The following is a 20007-nucleotide window of genomic DNA, read 5'->3' as shown; positions in this document are numbered from 1 at the left end:
CTCTAAAATATAGCATGTAGAATTCTGTTTTCTTAAAAATGGTTAATAAGTTAAAAATAAGAGACTTCTCCCACTTACTAAAGATTTGTCGGGATAGACGCCAGCCCTTAGCAGAGAGGCCTTCCAGCTGTCCACGTCCTCCTGCGAATCACAGGCCAGCTCAAGGAAGCGATAGTCTTTGTATACATTCCTGGAGTTAAAAAAAGACCATGCTTTTAGTTCTGAACCAAATTCAGAATGATTTTTTTTTCTATTTACTGCAGACAGTGATACAAATGGCAGACCAAGTGGTTGACTCTCTCAGTCCCTGGAAGGAAAAAACACACATCAATTTGTTTTATTTAAAATAATTAGCAAATTCCTATATGTATGTATTCTATAATTTTTTAAAAAGCTTGCCATTAAAGGATTCAGTCATCTGTACTGCTGAGCAAGAAGTTAAGAAAATCCGAACGCTTCCAATGGGATGAAGTGGGTTCCCACGGAGGAGAGGTGCTCTGAGGGGGAAGCATTTGCTGTTGCCTGGTAATCAGATCAATTTTCTGAAACTATTTTACAAGTCTAAGTGACTCACAGAACTTCACAATGCACAGCAGTAATCTAACATACCAAAAATACTATGCTAGATTTAACAACACAGAAATGATCACTATTGTGAAAAGGAGAGAATGTTAACCAGTGCCTAATAAAAGTGCATATTTGTAACTGGGGCAATACTATAATTTTACATTTATTTTCCTAATAATAAAATAATACAAAAGATATAATACATGCCCATTAAAAAATCTGGAAACTAGATGAAAGTAGAAATTGGGACAATCATCCTGTTTTCACTGTTTACAGATAAACTTATTTCTTATACTCTTATTCTCTGCATTTTTCACACAGTTGAGTTTTTTATCTCCATTTCTATCAACTTGGTGTTCTTTATCACTTACTATTATATCACAGTCATCTACTTATGCCATTACATCTTTATAAACATCCAATTATAATGACAATATTAATTATTATAAATGTACTAGAAGCCCGATGCATGAAATTCGTGCACGGGGTGGGGCTGGGGGGCTGGGAGGGTGGAGTGGGTGGTGTGTTTCTCAGCCCAGCCTGCACCCTCTCCGATCTGGGACCTGTTGGGGGATGTCCTACTGCTGGTTTAGGCCCGATCCCAGTCGGACATCCCTCTCACAATCCAGGCCTGCTGGCTCCCAACCACTCCCCTACCAGCCTGATCAACGCCTAACTGCTCCCCTGCTCACCAGATTGCCCCCAACTGCCCTCCCCTGCTGGCATGGTCACCCCTAATTGCCCTCCCCTGCAGGCCTGGTCCCCCCCAACTGTCCTCCCCTGCTGGCCCAATCACCCCTAACTGCCCTCCCCTGCTGACCTGGTTGCCCCTAACTGCCCTCCCCTGCAGGCCTGGTCCCCCCACAACTGCCATCCCCTGCAGGCCTGGTCGCCCCTAACTGCCCTCCCCTGCTGGCCTGTTTGCCCACAACTGCCCTCCCCTGCAGGCCTGGTCCCCCCAACTGCCCTCCCTTGCTGGCCTGATGGCCCACAACTGCCCTCCTCTGCAGGCCATCTTGTGGTGGCCATCTTTGACCACATGGGGTGGCCATCTTGTGTGTTGGAGTAATGGTCAATTTGCATATTACCTCTTATTAGATAGGATGGTAATTTACTTAATCTCCTCCTAATATTAGACAAGTAATTTTCTCTTTTTTTGCAATAAAAAATAATGCTTAAATGAGTCTTTTTATCCATAAGCTTTTGTCACATTTATTATTATTTTCTGAGAATAGATCCCTAGAAATAGAGTTACAGGATCGAAGTTATGACCATTTTTTAAGATACTGATACGCATTCCAATCACCTTTCCAGAAAAAAATAACCCAATTTAGACAGACACTAGCAGTGTACAAGATTAACAATCTTTTTCTCTTCTTCCTTTTCATTCATGCCTGTGAGTCTCAATTTACATCTGAACCCAGAATGGTTCATACACTTGTATCTCCTGTGCAGACCTGCACGAGAGTCATGCTGCCTATAGACTTCTCTGAGTATCTCAAAGGCCCGTTGACATGTATGATTGAATTGCCCATTGGTGTTCCCATTTCACACAGCAGCAATGTAATCAGAGATTTTGGGGAGTATCTCAGCCACCTTCCACTCTTTCATACTCCTCTTCTATTTTACCACCTACATTTTTATTGCCGTTATATTGACAAACATCTTATTATCACCTCCTCAGTGGTCTCCAAGCATGAAATCTGTTCTCACTGAATCCTCATCATGTCCTAAATATGTGAGTAGATATTTTTATCCCTCTGTAAAACATTCTAATAGCAACCTGGGTTTGGGAAAAGGCCACACTCCCTATGCTGCCTACAGAGCCCTGTGTGGTCTGGCCCACCACCTCCTTCCTCTCCAGCTTCTTCTCACACTCTGCTCTCCTCCTCTCTGCTGCAGCCACACTGGCCTACTTCTACCTTCTCCAATGGGCCATGCTTGCTCCCAAGGTCTCTGAACATACTGCTCCCTCTGCCCGCAGCTCTCTTGCCTCCCCTCGTTGCACAGTTAACTCCTCCTCTTTCCTGGGAATCTCGGCTCCGTCATCACATCCTCAGACACTACTTCCCTGACACCTCTGCAGGTCAGCTCCTCTTTCATAAATGTTTCTATTTCATATTTTCCTTTCCTTTGTAGCACTGATCACAGCTGGTGATTTCAATATTATGTGAGTTTCTTTTTCTTTCTCATTTACTTACTAATTTTGATAATGTCTGTCTTCCCAATTAGCCCATAAAAAACATGAAGGCAAAGACTATATTTTTATGCCCATCATTCTATCCCTCAGAAGATTCTGGGATGTTTTAAATCATGTTTATTTTTTGCCATAGCCATATACTTGGATTTAGTTTTGTCATTTTGAAAACTTTACTGTTTCCTTTGTGTAGGGTGAGAAGTAAATTGCCTTTTTGGCTTCTGTATTTTTTTAGCAGTTTCAGTTCTACAGTAAATGATTATTTTTAAGTTTTCTAAATCATCCTTCATTTTTGTATATATGAAATTCAGAAACAAAACAGTAACTCTTGACTTATTGAAGAATTGAGAAGCTTTTATTTTCCTGTACTTTATCTCATGATAATGGCTAAACTATCTAGAAATTCTGACCTAGAAGATTATTTCTGAATTCTTGTTTTCACATCTCTTTAAGAGTCTCTTTTTATCTTTTTCTTTTAATACTTTTGCACTCACTGTTGTTCCACTTAAGCAATTACTTAGCTGGAACTCTATGTTTAACTTGAATAAATATTTATTATCAGACATTTTCCACCTGGACTTTCCCATTTGTAAATTTCTTACTTGGGTTTATGCTTTGAATTGGTCCCAAATAAGGTTGGCTATCTGGGTTTCTGGTGGGCGCCATATCCACATTTCTCACGCTGATTCAGTGAGGAACTATAGAAGTTTCTTTTTGTTGTCTTCCTGTTTAGTCCATTTTCCTTAATCAAGGTAAAGTATGCACTAGTCACTTACAGAATTTCAACTTAATTCACTCCACAAGTCTTGTAAAAAGCTGACTGACATTTCTAGGGCTTTTGAGACTCTCCCTCTCTGTTGTGTATGATTTCTTGGATACGACAATGGAGGGAGAGGAGTGAAAGAAGACCTTCTAATTTTTCACCATCTTAAAAAAAAATCATCTCATTTAATCTTCATAGCAGTCCTGCAAAGTTGGTAAGAGAGCTGTTTGACAGTTGAAGAAACTGAGATTTAGGGGGATTAGGTGACTTTCCCAGGACCACATAGTTAACAAATGGTACAACCTGGGCCTACCACACACAGGCTGTGGCTTTCTTAAAACAAACATTTGTTGAATGAATGAATGAATGAATGAATGAACAAAAGAACTATGGAATTAACTTGGACTATGTTTATTTTTAAAACCTTTTTTTCATTTATGATTGAATCCTTAACTTTCTACAGAAAACGTAAGATAAAAAAAGTTTAAGGAGATGAACCACAACAAACAGAATGTGTCATTTTAATGAAAAGTGGGTCATATTTAATGAAAGTGTACTTTCCAAGTATGAAAGTTTTATTTTTGGAAAGTCTGAAAGATCCTATCTCTGCTACAGAGCAGAAAGGGTAATGGATTATCTTACAATATATTATCTTGACAAAATCAAAATCCATCAGTTTTTAACTATCTAATTACCTCTGTACCAGAGCTTTTAGCTACCATTTAGGTTTCCATTCAAGGCATTTCCACTGCACAGCACAAGTTCCTTTAAGATGTAAAGGTACAGGGAGGGCAAAGCTGGCCAATGGCCACAGAGCCCTTGGCCAGCTGGACAGCACGCATAGCAAAAAGGGTACAGACTTTCCACATTCTCTAAGCAGATCTGAAGAATCCAGCTTTGGCCCATTCTCACTGACCTTTCTCCAGAGTATTTTCTTTCAGGGGCTCTTCACATGGAAAATCTTGATTTTTTTTTCCCCCTCAAAGGATAGCCAAATTCTTGAGAGGGAAAATAATTATCTGGTTGAAACATTAGAAGAAGGTCAAAGACTTCTGGTGGCTTTGGCTGCTTCATTTATACCCATTTTTTGAAGCTTCATCTCAGGCCGTGTCTAGACAGCCAAACAGAGCTGGATACAGGTCTGAAACACTGAACCGAGCTGATTTACTGGAAGCCTCATAAATTCTGTGGATGCAGCTTCCAGGTTCTCACCACATGCTGTAGCTGTATAGATAACCCACAGCAATTTGTACTGACTGCATTTTTTTTTTGTTTAGTCTATTTCAGCTGCAATCATGCAGATAGGAGCTTCTGAATGATTTCACTATGAAATCAAGTTGAACTATGTGTTTTACAGTTTGAAAAAATAAAAGTCACCTCAACATTAAAAAGGAGCAGGAGAAATTTTATCCCATGCATAAAGGGCTTCTAAGTGCTCCCTGGAAGAGAATATGACCACACGACGAGCCCTTGTTTTGATTATACGTATAACTTTCAGTCACGTGTCGTAAGAATGTCTTTGGATGTTAAAAATGTGAAGTTTAATTTCCTTACCTATGGGAGACCAGATACTATGTGCTCCCCAAGTCCTCAAGTCCCTAAGCCAACCCTTCTGCCAATTTTTTTCAGATGTTTCTAATATGAAGAGGTATCTAGATAACACAGCATTCTTCTTGCCATCCCAGGAATTTGTTCTATTTTAAGAGGATTTTCTAAAAATGAGATGCCAGAAACTGATCACAAACCTCTAGCTACAATATTATCCAAATGCGAGACAGAAGTTTGGTGGAATTCTTACCTGTGTTCTAGTCAACTTTTACTAATGTAAGTAAAATGTAGTAGACTACGGTAAAGACCATGAACACCTGTTGAAATCCAGGTTGTGCCATTTATTATCTTAGATGACACTGGGTAAGGCAACCTCTCTGAATTTGTTTCCTCATCTATAAAATGGGGAGAGTAACAGTATCCACCTCAGGCTTACTGTGATAATAAATAAAGTTAGCCCTACTGGTTTGGCTCAGTGGATAGAGCATCAGCCTATGGACTGAAGGGTCCCAGGTTCAATTCCAGTCAAGGGCACATGCCTGGGTTGTGGGCTCGATCCCCAGTATGGGGTGTGTAGGAGGCAGCCGATAAAAAAAAATAAAGTTAGATGTGTGAAGAGCATTGCTTAATACCACGCCCAGCCTCAGGTAAATATACAAGTAAAATGTACAAATGATAACAATTATTATTATGCATTATTCTCACTGCCTTTAGGTCCTTTGCACTTCATCTCCTGTAAAACCAGACCTCTCCTGTACTGATAATTCATTGCCAAAGGGATGAGATTCTTTTACCTGGCTTGATTTGATATTTCCTTTTCTTGACATAGTGAAGAGCCCACCCAAAGAGAGTAACAATTTTAAGTAAAACATTTTAATTTTTAGAAAAAACTATTTTAAAATACAAGAGTATTGCAAAACACATTTACTGTAAGTGCAGCTGCAGCGTCAGCTGAGTCACCAGCAGGCCTGACTTTCTCTGGCTGCCAGTGGCCACCGAGCCAGGCACAGGTCAGCATTCATCCCAGTCACCGTGGAAGAGCTGAAAACATGAATTTGGTTATAACTGTGGGGTCTTATTTATGATGAAAAAGATCCTTAAGAAGGCAGGTTACAACGGAAGTAGTGGAGATTCTTTCAATATAGAATATTTCATGTAGAAATATTCTTGCTCACACCCAGATGCTCAATCTGATCAGTCACATAAATTAAGAAGGCAATCTCAATAAAAACAGGCAAGTCTGGAGTGAATCGCTAGTGGGAACTTGATTTCCTGGCTTCCTGAAGGGTCTAGGGCTCCTAGCCCCTTTCCCCTAGACTTCACTGTTTCCTCCCCAAAAGACAAGGAGATTCCACAAATAAGTGAGATCATATGATATTTGTCTTCCTCAGATTGGCTCATTTCACTTAGCATAATATTCTCATGCTGTCCCAACCTGAGGTATGGAACAAACTGACATACCTCCATGTGGGGATGGGGGTATGAGAAGAGATAAACCAAAGAACTTATATATTTACTAGAGGCCTGGTGCACGGAATTCATGCACGGGGGTCGGAGGGAGTTCCTCAGCCCAGCCTGCACCCTCTTGCAATCTGGGACCCCTCGGGGGATGTCTGACTGCCGGCAGTTGGATATCCCTCTTGCAATCCGGGACCACTGGCTCCTAACCGCTCACCTGCCTGCCTGCCCATCACCCTTAACCCCTCTGCCTGCCTGATCGCCCCTAACCACTCGCCTGCCTGCCTGATCACCCCTAACTATTCACCTGCCTGCCTCGGCCCCCACTGTGGAGGCTTCGTCTGGAATGACGTCCAGAAGGTCATTCAGCTGTCCAGTCTAATAAGCATATTACACTTTTATTATTATAGATATGCATAGTCCATGGACACAGGCAATAGGGTGGTGAAGCCTGGGGGGTGGGGGGTAGGATCTGAAAGGAAGAGGGTAAGGGGGGAATGGGAGAGATCTGTAACACTATCAACAATAAAAAATATATATTAAGAAATAGTAAAGTAATAAGTTAAATGTTAAAGTACAAAGACTAGTGATTAAATGGTGGAATGTGCATGCTCATTGCCCTCATTTGCCGGAAAAAAAAAAAAAGACAAGGAGAACTGACTGATTCGATTGGTGTGCTATAAAGGAGAAATTGAGCAAGCTCGTGCCTGGAGGACACATATGTTTCTCTTCCATTCCAAGATGCCCTGGTGAGCTCCCCTGTGGTGGAGGCCTGTGGATGCTCGGCTGTGGCTGTGACTGCAGGGGGCTGAAGTATTAGGGAGATATTTGGCTGCAGATCTAAGTCCATTTGTTTTACACTTTATCTGTTTGTCTCCTGTGTTTCTAAAAACAGCAACAACAAATTTTAACTGGAGGGGGGAAGGAAAGGGTGTGATTTATTGACCCCCTAAAACTCCAACAGTGAGGGCTGGCTTTGAAGAGAGGTTAATGGTTTGGGCTGCAGATGGGTTAGACAGGAAGTGTCCGAGGCCTTCTGAGGGGAAATGCCCAGTGGGCAGCTGGAGCTGTGGGACTGGTGTCTCAGCATCATAAATAATAACCACAATATATGCGGCTGTGAGGCTGGGGGCCATGGAAACTTGTTTATTTTCTTTTAATACAGCTTATTAGCTTCATTAAGTGTTCTCCCATAGGAGAACAAACCAAACAGCCACAGGTCATGTGTCTACTTGGGCATAACCAATAGCAGGCAAATTAGTCACTATTACAATATCACTTGAAAAAGCTGTTGTTGCAATCTGAGCTTCATTTAGCCCAAAGCAATGAAAGCCTTTAGACAGGAATAAAAAACAAAAAAAAAGGCAACTGGGGAGGAAAGCAGGGAGAGAACCACAGCTATTCTCAGTCTGTCTCCTTTATTAGGTCAGAAGAGGTTGTGGTAAAGATCTGCTTCAGCTCAGCATTTCTGAAATCCAGGGAGTAGACTCAGGGTGGCAGGGCCTCCACGCCAGCCCTATTGTGTGCTAGGGAAGGTGCTGGCTATCTGTACCAGCCCAGCCTCTTTCCCTTCAGCAGTCAGTTCTCAAGAATCACCTCAGATGGGATCTTTCTTTTGTGTTAATGACTAATAATAATCTCTCTATATAAAAGGATAATATGTAAAGTGTCCTCTCAGGAGTTCAATCGCTTGCTGTGATGTGTGCTGACCACCAGGGGGTGGCGTGGAATGAAGGAAGGCCCTGGGCGATCAGCCCTGATTGCCGGCTAGGCCTAGGGACCCTACCTGTGCGTGAATTTCATTCACCAGGCCTCTAGTTATTATATAAATTCTTTAAACATTCATTTTATTAAAGTTCTAAAGAACTAGATTTATGAGGCACTATCAACACAGGAGAAGTAATACCTAATCCCAGAAGGCACAGTAGGGATCAAGCCAAAAAAAAAAGTTTGTGACAAAATATGGAGAAATTAAGGTTTCTTCTGGCCCCCAAATACCTGGAGAGAGGTTGATGGGAATTCTTAGAGCCTGGGTGATGGTGAAGGTATCTGTATAAGTTTATCAGTATTGAGGAGAACAGGGCAGAGGAAAATTCTAGAAGGATAAGAGGGACTGGCATGTCATGATAGCAATGGTTTTCCATAATGGCTCCCCACAAAACGAGCCTATCAAATTATTTTAAATCATTACCTGTCACCATTATTATCATTCTTTTAACCCTGTCAAGTTATATCAAAGTCAGTTCCTAGAACTCAGTTTGGAAGGTTCTGTATGAGTTGTGATCACATGGAGAAATAGCCTTCATGCCACTGCTCCGTCTGAGACTACATCAAGGTGTCCTGAATGCATCGAGACATTTGGACTGCTCTGTGAAAAGGGCTGCATATGACGGGCACTGACCCCTGCCCCTCCAGGTCACCAGCACCACCTCCATTTAGGCTCTGCTCAGTGAGACCAGGATTGGGGAGGGCAGCATATAACCAGAAGCATAAAACTGTTTAAGGCCCCAGATCTGTTCACACACATCAGTCTCTGCGTCAAAAACAAAAAATATGGTATGCAGGAATCTTGGCTATTCAGTGACTTGTCTGAGGGGGCCATTCTAAGTATACCCACAGTTTTTAGCATAAATGGATATAATTAAATTGTCAAAGAAAATAAACCATATTTTAAAAAATCAAAACACTTCAATGACAACCTGTGTCTTGTGTGAAAGAGTGGTATTTATGCAGAAGATGGTGATGATGACACTGATAATGGTGATGGTGGTAGTGGCAACAGTGCTTTGGCCAGGGGTCCCATGGCACACCCTCTCATCCTTCAGACCTTGCCTGGCACTATTGCCTTTGTCCACCACCTTCTTTACCACCTGGTACATGTCTACTCATTCTTACAGCCTTGATTCAGACATTCCTCAGGCAGCATTAATTGCACAAGTTTTTCTCTCCTCTGTGCTCCCTTATCTAGCCTGTGAGTTGAACTACAACTACCTTTTACTTATGGAATTTATAACTCCAAGAGGTAGTAAAAGTATATACACAATGCCAGAGCTGATTTACATAAAATCATGGGCAAGAGACCCATAATGGACTAATGAAAATAGAAGAGACTTTGATACACATCTTCAAACTCAGAGTTTCTATCAAGGAAAACTTCCATGCCAGGTGTCTTTATAGAAGAAAACAGAAGGATGGATGAATTATGTGTGTCTGGTTACATGACACGTCATTCCGTATAATGGTTATCATGACATTGACTTAGTTGCTTAATAAATATTTGTTGAGGAACTGTGTGACAGGTATGGTGCTAAGCCCTGAGAGACACATGATATTCTGGCCCAATGCACAAAAATCGATGATAAACAGAATGCTAAGATACCAACAATCATTTATTTAGATTTTACTGTTCAGATACCAAGTAAATCCCAATACCCCAATGACATTTCCCTCTTCCCCCTTAACAACAAAACAAAAAACAGACATCTGTTTTATTCCAGTCAGTTTTGTCATTTTAACAATTACTCAAAGACTGAAAATAATGCATAACCCAGATAAAGGAAATCTTTACAAAGCTCCTAGCGGTTTTTAAAATTTGCCGTTTAAAATGGATACTACAAAGGCGTTTTGGACCAGACAGCTGTTTCAAAGAACAACGATTTCATGTCCTAAGACTAACTTTAAAATTGAGATGTCTTTGCCTTCCAGGAAAACTCAGCAGCTGTGGAGATTATTTCACTTCTCTTTCTTTCACATTCTACTGGATTTAATTTTAAGGGGAAAAAAAGATATAAAGGAGAAAATTGCATGCAACACAGAACAAAACCTATTGCAAAACAAGCAATTCCACATTTTTAACCACAAGGAAAACACAAAGCCGACCCCAAATCTTTTTTTAAACTGAGGAAGGAGACAACGTTGCCCTTTCCTGGGGAAATTTACCTCTTTCCTTGGGAAACTTAGAAATGATCCCTAAATCTCAATACTATCAAGGTAAACTTGGTTTTCTATAGGACTAGAAAGAAATAACAAGACTGCTTCAGAAAGTGATGATGGAGAATCAGTCACAAAGAATATGAGTCATTGTTGCCTGTACTCTTCATTGGTCAAGTCCTGACAATCAATGTGCCCAGTTCTGGGATCCAACTAAAGCGATGGGTCATCCTTGGGGAGTGGAGAGAGCCTTCAAGGTGATTGAGGAGGAGACGGATAGGGTTAAAGGCCAGGGGACAATGTTCTCAAGATGAAACTAGCAGGCAAAGCACTGCTAGCAGCAATCTGAAACTTCCTGAGTTTTAGGCCATTGCCACAAAGGAAAACACTGAGATGAAACTGTCAGTGTGGTACAGAGATATCAGAAAGAATTGTTGGTAATGCAAATGAGTCTCTGAGAATCAGGCCTCCCTCAGTGACTGCAAGGATCTAAGGTGGATGGTACCTAGGGAGGAAGAAGCTCAGAGTGAACAGGTGTGTGTTGATGCCATGCTGCTGGAATTGTGTGGGCATAACAGGTCTGACCCAAAGGTAAAGCCTGGAGCCTGAGAAGCTGTCTGGGTGCCTGAGCTGGAGGACTGGTTGTCCTTTTCTTCTCCCTCCATATGAGGGACATGTGTTGGCTTCTACTGGGGATACAGGGACCAAAGAAGAATAATGAACTTATCTGCAATAAAGCATCTGAGACTACCTCCAAGGAGAGTGAAGCCTAGCATCCCAGGGGTCTAACAATGGATGTTTCCTGATAAAGCCAGAGTGACTTTTAACTATGTGTTGTAGGTGAACAGCTATATCCATCCCAGATGTCCTTATCCTTATCCTTATCCTTATCCTTATCCTTATCCTTATCCTTATCCTTATCCTTATCCTTATCCTTATCCTTATTCCGTAGCAAAACTTTCACCAACCAGTCAGGCTTCTGGCAGTTTCATTCTTGAGAATCTCGAGAGGTGTATGTTTCTACAGGAGTCAGCGAGATGTGACAAGAAGAGCAGAGACACTGGAATTAGATACAGAAATTCAAACTCTGGAACTTGTTAATGACATGTTAGTTTTGTGACATTGGGCTAAATTATTCAAGTTTTCGTAGTCTCCATTTCCTGTTGATAACTAAGGATAGTACCTTCTAAGAGGGGTTTTAAGGGTTTGAACTAATGTATGCAAAGCATTTAGCATGGTGCTTGGTAGTAGTTATTATTAAAGTTCAAATGTTACTGGAAAAATTATTAGCTCACAAAGCAACTTCCAAATGATGTAAACAACCGAGAAAAGAAGACTAAAGAAGGAGGACGACAGAAGGAGGTAAGGGTGAGCAATGGACAAGATCAATGGCAAACTGCATAGCCCTGCCCTGAGCTTGGTAAAAACTCTGGGATCAACCATCATGGAGGCAACTATAACAGACTTCCATCTTGCTCATATATTTGAGATGTGGTCTTACCTAGAGGTAAAACATGTTTTGGTCCCTTTTAATTCCAACGTTTCATCATCCCAGTATTTCAGAGCAAATACATGGGATGATCAAGAAATAAGATTTTTCAAAGTGTCACGGAGAAAGAAGCAAGTGCCATACCTTCACAGGAAGAAATGCTTGAGAATATAACTATAAGTTATGGAGTTGGGTCTACAAAGCAGCTTGACTCATTTATAAGAGAATATTAAGGTCAAGCTTGTTAATATATTAAGTATAATAGCTTTTTACAATGTACTGTACCTCGACACTTTGGACTCTAAGCCACTTTGTAGGGGCCAAGAGCTGACCCAGGTGATGTCACCTTAGCTCAGCTATAACTGTGTGGGGCATGCTTGCATTGAGGAAAGCAGGGATGCTGGCTCACAGGTTACCTAACCTCTGTTACGGGTACCATTTTCCTGGCAACTCTCCTCTTGAGATTTTCATTTTGATGATTAATTTGTGGACCACGGAGAAAAGAAACCAATTTCAAGTGGATGGCTCATCTGAAACTCTGTCACTTTATCATATTGGAACATTCCAGGCTTCTCTCCTTGATCTCACCCTACCCCCTTTCAGTTTCCAGGTGGTTCATCAGAAATATATTCCTCTCCACACCACTGTCACTTCCTTCTAACAATCTGAAGAAGTTCCTTGTCCTCTAGTTCCCAACCATGTTCAGACAAGCTTCAAAATTTCCCATAATTCAATTCTGCTAATGCCTCTTTCCCCATCGACACACACGTAGAATATTTTATCATATTCAGTTTTCATAACTTCCAGTTATACATAGTCTCTTTCCAGCAAAGCAAAACGCTGTTCCCTGGACACAATTTCCTGTCTTTGGCCACAACTTCCTGTACTCCAGTCTTCATATGTGGAACTCCAGTTCATTCACAACAACGTTTCTGGATAAGTTCATGATGCTTGGCTTGAGTTACTCTTCTCATCTCTCATTCTCTGTGTGTCCAACTTGGACACTACCAATTTTTATAATTTTGAGTTTAGTCCCCTCCTTATAAGCTTGTCCTTAACATTTTTCTTGTTCCCTCCTGGCATCTCTTTTGGATGGCTTCCTAAATGTCTAACACACTAAATTAATATACGTAACAATGAATTGTAAAGTAGAAAGTTCTATATAATTATTCCAGACCTTGTTTTATATCTTCACAGAACATACAGTTGCCATTAAGTAAATGATGACTGAAGTGTAAGACTGAGGAAGAATATTCACTGAGCAGCAAGCTCAAGGATATTAATAAGTAACAGCAAAACTCATTCACTCACGCACCCATTCCTGAACAACTGCTACCTGCCAGGCTCTATACTGGGCACTAAGGACGGAGCGGTGAACAGACGAGATCAAATTCTTATCTTCCCAGAACTTAGACTCAAATGAGGAAGACAGAAGACAAAGAAAACATTAATAAACATATAAAAAAGCAGTAAGTTTTGTGGACAAAACAGAGCAAGAGAAGGAAATAGAATGATGGAAGTGCCTTTAGAGAAGATAGTCAGAAAATGCAGTGGTGACATTTGAAAAGAGACGAACCAAAGAGGGGGCATGACTTGTGAGAATCTCCAGGGAAAGGACATTCCTGGACGATGCCAAGGCCCTCCCTCAGACAGGAACCAGCTCAACAGCGTCCAGAAACAGTAAGGAGGCCAGTATGACTACAGCCCGATGAGTAAGGGGGGTGGGGGGGAGGAGACAGCGGCCGGAAGTGAGTTCAGAGCACCAGCCAGAAGCCAATCAGGTAGGGCCTCCGAGGCCATAAGAAGCTTGGATTTCCCCAAGTATGATGAAATAACCCTGCAGGAATTTAAGTAAAGGTATGTGATAGGATCTGATTTACTGCTCCTGAAATCTCTCTCTTGTGTGAGAACACGCTGACTAGAATGTGTTAGGAGCAGAAAAAGACCCACCAAGGAGGAGGCTGCTGCAGAACCCAGGCCTGAGGGGACTGGACTTGGGAGGCAGACGCAATAAGAAGTTGAACTTTAACTAGGAAGGGAATCCTGTTTTCCTGAAGAAATGGCTGTAGAAAGGGTATGAGAGGGATCAAGGTGACGCCGAAATTTCTGGCATAAGCAAGCAGCCGGGAGGTTGAAGGTAGTCAATTCTAAACTGGGCTTGGCAGGTAGAAGACTTGAGAAGTTTGAATGTAATGTTCTAGGTTATAAATGTCATCATTTTGTATAAAGGCAAGACACTTTCTATTATTGATGGTGTCTGCTTGAGGACACCAACACACTGCCTGAGTACTCTGAAGGAGGAGTCTGCACAGACTCCTAAGTCCGTTTTCACTTGCTAAACTTAAGCAGATACCGAGTCTTAGATAGAGTTTGGACCATTTTCCTCCAAAGACATGACACCTCATGTTTTCCCATATGGCAATTAGTCTGCCATTTCCTGCTGGCTACAAAAGCCCTGTGAAAGCTGAAGATTGTGAAACCTTCTAGAGATCTTTTGATGGCCCAGGGGAGACGGATCTGCAAGATCTTAGTTTATGCAATGCATTTCTGACTATTTATACAGATGTCTTGACTGATTTGCAAATTGGGAATCGAGGAAATTAGGATCCTGGAAATCTCAATTACTTTACTATACCACTGACAGAAATATCCATTTCTTCTCAATACACTCTGAGAGTCATAACTGCAAAGAACAAGAACCACTTTTGTTTCCATAGCCCCCACCAAAGAGCCTAGCACCTAATAGGTGCTCGATAAAGTACTTATATGTTAGATAACTTCTACCCTCAATTTACTTTCGTGAAGAAAGTTTCCTAGCCATATTAAAAAACAAACTCAGTTCCACAATCATTCAGGTTTGCTAACAAAATTTACAGTAAAACTTGCTAATATTTGGAAACTTAAATATGTAGTTATCCCTTGATTATTCTACTTAACCACCCAAAGAACTCAGAGAATATAAAGGCATGCTTCCCTCTTAAAGAAACTACCTTAACTCTTGTTGTCTAACTTTTAGTTCTCACACCCTTCATTATAATTCACATCAGTTTACCTAAAATGAAAGTGAGAATTTGCATTTCTGATTCTGGAAATACTGATTCTCCAATTTATAAAAAGAATCCCAAAGGCAAGTTGACAATATCAATAATAAACAGTGGTATCACATTTGAGACTGAAAAGTTGTAATTAACATGAACTCTCATTCATCAAAGATAGTTGAGGAATGGGCCATTACACTAAACATTTTGATTAAGTTAGAATATATAATTTATAATGTGCATGTAATTTCTGTATTACAAGATATAAAACAGGTTTTATATAGTTAACTTGGGAGGTACCATAGAGGTCACCTGAGCCAAATTCTTCCACGAGGCAGGCCTCTCCTCTATGACATCATCACAGGTAGGATGGCCCATTTATTCCTTTGAGCCTGGACCATCCCAATTTATTGCTGGGTATTGTTTCTGCATAATTATTAATAGTCATTATATTCCTTGTTGATACCAACTCACAGTTAAAAACAAAGCCATTTTCACATGTAAGTCTATCCTTGATGAAGCAGTAAAAATATTAACATCATTACATCTAGACCCTGAGTACACGTCTTTCTACTATTCTGTGTCACAGAACGGGAGCTCTTTTGCTGCACACCAAGGTCCCCTCCTTGAGCAAAGGCACCGGTGCCACGGAACAGCAAGCTGCTGTTCCTGGGATGTCCTTTTACTGGAAAGCCTGACTTACAGTCAATCCATGGTGATGAAAACCTGAGTTTAAGGCAGAAATGTTCTCAAAAATAAAACGAGCCTGTCACTTAGAGGAAGACCGCTGATGGTATTTGTGACCAGCGATGAAATTCGACCTTAGAATTTTGGAAACCTTGAACCTCCCTCCATGGGCTTGGCAGCTTCCCCTTTCTGAGGAGACTGGTGGTGCTATCAATGAATGTGATTTTTAAATGCTGTGGAGTGAAATCTGTAAACATTGAGAAGATCTGTATAAATCAGTGAATCGTATTTTCCAAATGACAAATGTGTGATGTTACCAAATCACTCATAAGAAAAGATCCACTTAAGGGATATGACAGACCAGTGGATTAGGGGGCAGAATATGCAAAGTTCATTGTTATGATTTCAGATTCCACACTGCAACCAACTTTTTGGAAACTAGCTCTTGTCGAGTTTTGGTAAGATGTCAAAGGAGAAAATCCACAATTATCTGAAAAGGCTATTAAAACACTCTTCCCTTCCTAACTACATATTTCAGTGAGGCCAGATTTTCTTCATTCACTTCAACCAAAACAACATATTGCAACAGACTGAAAGCAGGAGCAGATATGAGAATCCAGCTGTCTTCCATTATGCTGCACATTAAAGAGATTTGCTCAAATGTAAAAAAATAATGCCACTCTTCTCTCTGATATTTTAAAAATATGTTTTTCCAAAGCATGCATTTACGCGAATACAAAATAGATTTATTAACTATCATTTTAAAATGATTTAACAACTAAAATTTTTTTTAAATCTTTGTTTTTTAATTTCTAACAATGGATATAATTGGTGGTATGCTAATAACTATTGAACGACTAGCTTTCCAGAAAAGAAAAAAAAGAAAAAAAAGCTGTGGTTTGTAGCATTTGCCAATTTCCATGGTATAAATACTCTCATTGTAGCCAATTTTAAGCAACAACATGAAGTCAACTGGCTCACAGAATTCCCAGTATAATCCACACACTCCATATAAACAAAAGCCCTTTGAAATCGTCAATAATTTTTAAGAGTGGAAAGGGGTCTCAGACCAAAGACTTTGAGAGCCATTAGTACAGATCTCAGATGGCCCATTTATTTTAAAATTCACAATGTAGTCATCAAAACAAATATGTTAACTACCTTAGTGCACTGACAGAGTAACCAAGTGGCAAGCATTGATCGGTTTTCTAAAGCGAACTCATCATAGAGCGTTGAAACACGTTCGGGCCGGTATCTAGAAGCATGGCATGGCCCAGCAGGTGTGCTCTGGCCTAGAAGAGTATGGAGGGAGGTGAGGCTAAGGCACACCCTGAGCTGGGGACAGTCCAAACTATTCTCTGCAATTGCATTTATTGAAACTATCCCTTTATCAAACAGTATTTCCCTCAGAAATGTAAGAAATAAACATAGGCAGGCCCAACATTAGAAAAACGAAAAGGAAAGGAGAAAAGGTCGCTTAGTCAGGCTCTGCAAATGTTTTCTTTAGGAAAGCATGGATCTGCTCAGAGTTCAAGGCAGCGTGACTTAACCGTTTCTACTAAGGCTTATGCCATGTTGTTCCCTCTACCAAGGCTGTATGTGTCCACTACAATTAATGAAACTTGCCTGTAAATAGATTTAATTTTAGTGTTCCTCTCAGTGAGTCAGATTGAAGTAGAATCATATAATTTATATTCAAGATGTATAATTAATTCCTTCACAATACATTCTTGCAGTAGATAGTCACTATGGACATTCTTTACAGGTAAGTTGGCTTCACAGTAATTCAAGTGAGGGAAAATAAAAATACATTGTACATGCAACAGTAGGTCACAAAAACTCCTGAACTATAAGATGATATTACAAAAAGGTAGGCTTGCATGCTGGAGGGCACTATTCAGGGGAGCTCAGTGACCTTTGTGGAGCTTTGCATAGCCACATGTTACTTTGATTCAAAGCGTTCTTTTTCTAACTCAAGAACTTTAGGCAAGGTGTCTGATAAATCAGAACAGGATACAGTGGCGCTGGTAACAATGGGACCATTGTGTCTGCAGAGGCAGCCACGGATCCATTGCTCACTATAACTGCATTGAAACAGCAACAGATTTGAATAATAACCCTCTTTGGACTTTTTCTATTTATTTTCCTATTTGAATCAAATTTTTTTCTTCAACTTGTAGATTGTTTTACAATACTGAATAGGTCTCTACAAACCTAATGATTCCAATCGTCAGTAAAACATGCCCTTCCTTTTCTTTAGTTTTGTTGTTGGGAGGCTTCTAAGATTGTCAGAGAAATGTAAGGAGTTTCAAAATTTCCTTCAGGCTAGACCCAGCTAGGGAAACGTTCACATCACTGCTTGTTCATTTCTTAAGAGCTCTCCCCACAGGTGGCCTACTGGCCTGCTGGCTTCGGCTTAGGTGTGCCGTGACATCCCCAAACCCCCAGCACGCTGTCTGAAGCATGGCACACAGCTCCCTTTAATTCTAGCCTTGCCATAAACAAACAGAATGCAAACTCAGTATTTTTAATAAAAGCCTGAATCTCATTCTTCATTCATTTTCAAAAATAAAAGTTAATTTTTTAAACAAAAACTAGCTACAGAGTCTTATTTACAATTACAAGCTCAAAGATGTTGGCCCAGTTGGACCAGTCTCTTTCCATGATCTGTCAGACCTTCTCCTGCAACTTAACTTCTGAAACATCTCTTTTAAAAACTGCATCTTAAAACTGAGCATCTATTTTTCCGGAATATGTCTGCAACTAGAGATTGCTCTCCAATTGTCACTGAACACAGTTGGGGCCATTTTGTGGTCCCCAAATGGAGGCACACTTCCGTCCCAAGCCACAGTGTTTGTCTGAAGGAGGCCTTGGGGGAAGGGAGTACCCATCAGCAAATAGTTGTTCTGGGAAGTAGGTGGGGGGCGGGCAATGTGTTTGTTCTGAAATCCTAGAAGAAAAGTAAACTTGCTGTGAAGGACATAGTTTCATTTTGTCCCTGAACTTCACACAAGTTGTGTCGGGCTCATTCATCAAGACAGCCCTTGGACAGGAACCTCCTGAACACGGGTGGTGCCTCAGATCCCTGCTGGCACTACTCATGGCTTAAGATATGAGTCTAGTTTAAGTCCTTGGGAAGAGAGGAACAGATCTAAGCTGCTGAGTCTATTCTATCAAACCGCTTGAAATGCGCAAGGGGGCACAATGCCTAATTCCCCCAGAAAATGCATACGGATTTTACACAGGTGTTTCAAGCATGGTGAATTTCTCCAAAGCCTCTTAATGACCTTTGAAAAAGCTGAAAAGCACCAACTTGCTATTTTATTACCTCAGAAAAGGCAGAAAGTGTCATCCAAGTAGGGATCATATGCCTATTTCATTTCAGAGTTTAATATGAAAACCAGTAAGAGAAGAATTTAAATTGATTGCTTCAAGCCACAGACATTTCATACCCCAGCAAATTGCGCTGGCTTCCATGAGAATTTATCTTAGCTGTGAAATCAATTGTCACAGACTTAGTTCATAAAAATATTACCAAATCATATTTAATTCCTGTCTTGGTGAGGTTGGTGAGTCAAAAAAATCAACTGGGTAGACGATTTTGGTCCTCCAATCCACCTCTCTCCAGGTCCCTCCTCTCTGATGTACCTAGGATTTCCTAAGGATGCTATTTCACAACCAGACAGACACTCATAAAGGGAAGGTATGCAGCAGGGAGAATTAGTAAACTACTGTAAGACACAGGATGGGGTCCATATGATGACAAATGTCTTTGCAGTGAGAGACCACAACAAAGGAAGAGAGTGGACACAAAAGACAGAGTTCTCTAATTCGAAGATTGGGATTTAACATCTTTCAAAATATAAGGTTCCCTTTTATTGACTTGATAAGCATGTATTCCGATCCAACTCCTGGACAGGGAAAGCACAGGATATACCCCTTTAGGTTTATAGAGGGAAATCATCACTGTCCTATTCGGAGCTCATCACCAATAACTATGCAAGTCCTCAAATCTCTGACCCACGTGAACTTAAGAGTTCCAGCAGAGCCTGGACAGTTAGGGCTCAGTGGTTGAGTGTCGACCTATGAACCAGGAGGTCACAGTTCAATTTCCAAGCAGGGCACATGCCCAGCTTGCGGGCTCAATTCCCAGTAGGGGGCGTGCAGGAGGCAGCTGATCAATGATTCTTTCTCATCACTGATGTTTCAATCTCTCTCTCCCTTCCTCTCTGAAATCAATAAAAAGATATAAAAAAAAATTATAAAGAAGACAGACATAACCTCCTCCTCAAGGAAAGCAGTTTAGCAGTAGAGACAAGTATTGATGACA

At 40.8% G+C, this 20007-nt stretch overlaps 1 protein-coding gene across 10 annotated transcripts in view; it reads right to left on the bottom strand.

Annotated features, from left to right (window-relative positions):
* The window catches only part of DNM3 (dynamin 3), a 373749-nt gene that overhangs the window by 84200 nt on the left and 269542 nt on the right, over nt 1–20007 (bottom strand). For 9 of the 10 annotated variants that reach the window (XM_079761529.1, XM_079761527.1, XM_079761525.1 and 6 more), the window contains one exon: nt 79–190. In XM_079761529.1, the coding sequence (XP_079617655.1) occupies nt 79–190 (112 nt within the window). Of the gene's footprint in view, nt 1–78; nt 191–10604; nt 11524–20007 lie in introns of those variants that run through there. The other variant, XM_079761531.1, reaches the window with a different exon arrangement.

This window comes from Cnephaeus nilssonii (genome assembly GCF_951640355.1).
Source record: "Cnephaeus nilssonii genome assembly, chromosome: 21".
NCBI lineage: Eukaryota > Metazoa > Chordata > Mammalia > Chiroptera > Vespertilionidae > Cnephaeus > Cnephaeus nilssonii.
The sequence above is the reverse complement of the archived record's forward strand: the minus strand, read 5'-3'. Positions and strand labels throughout refer to the sequence as shown.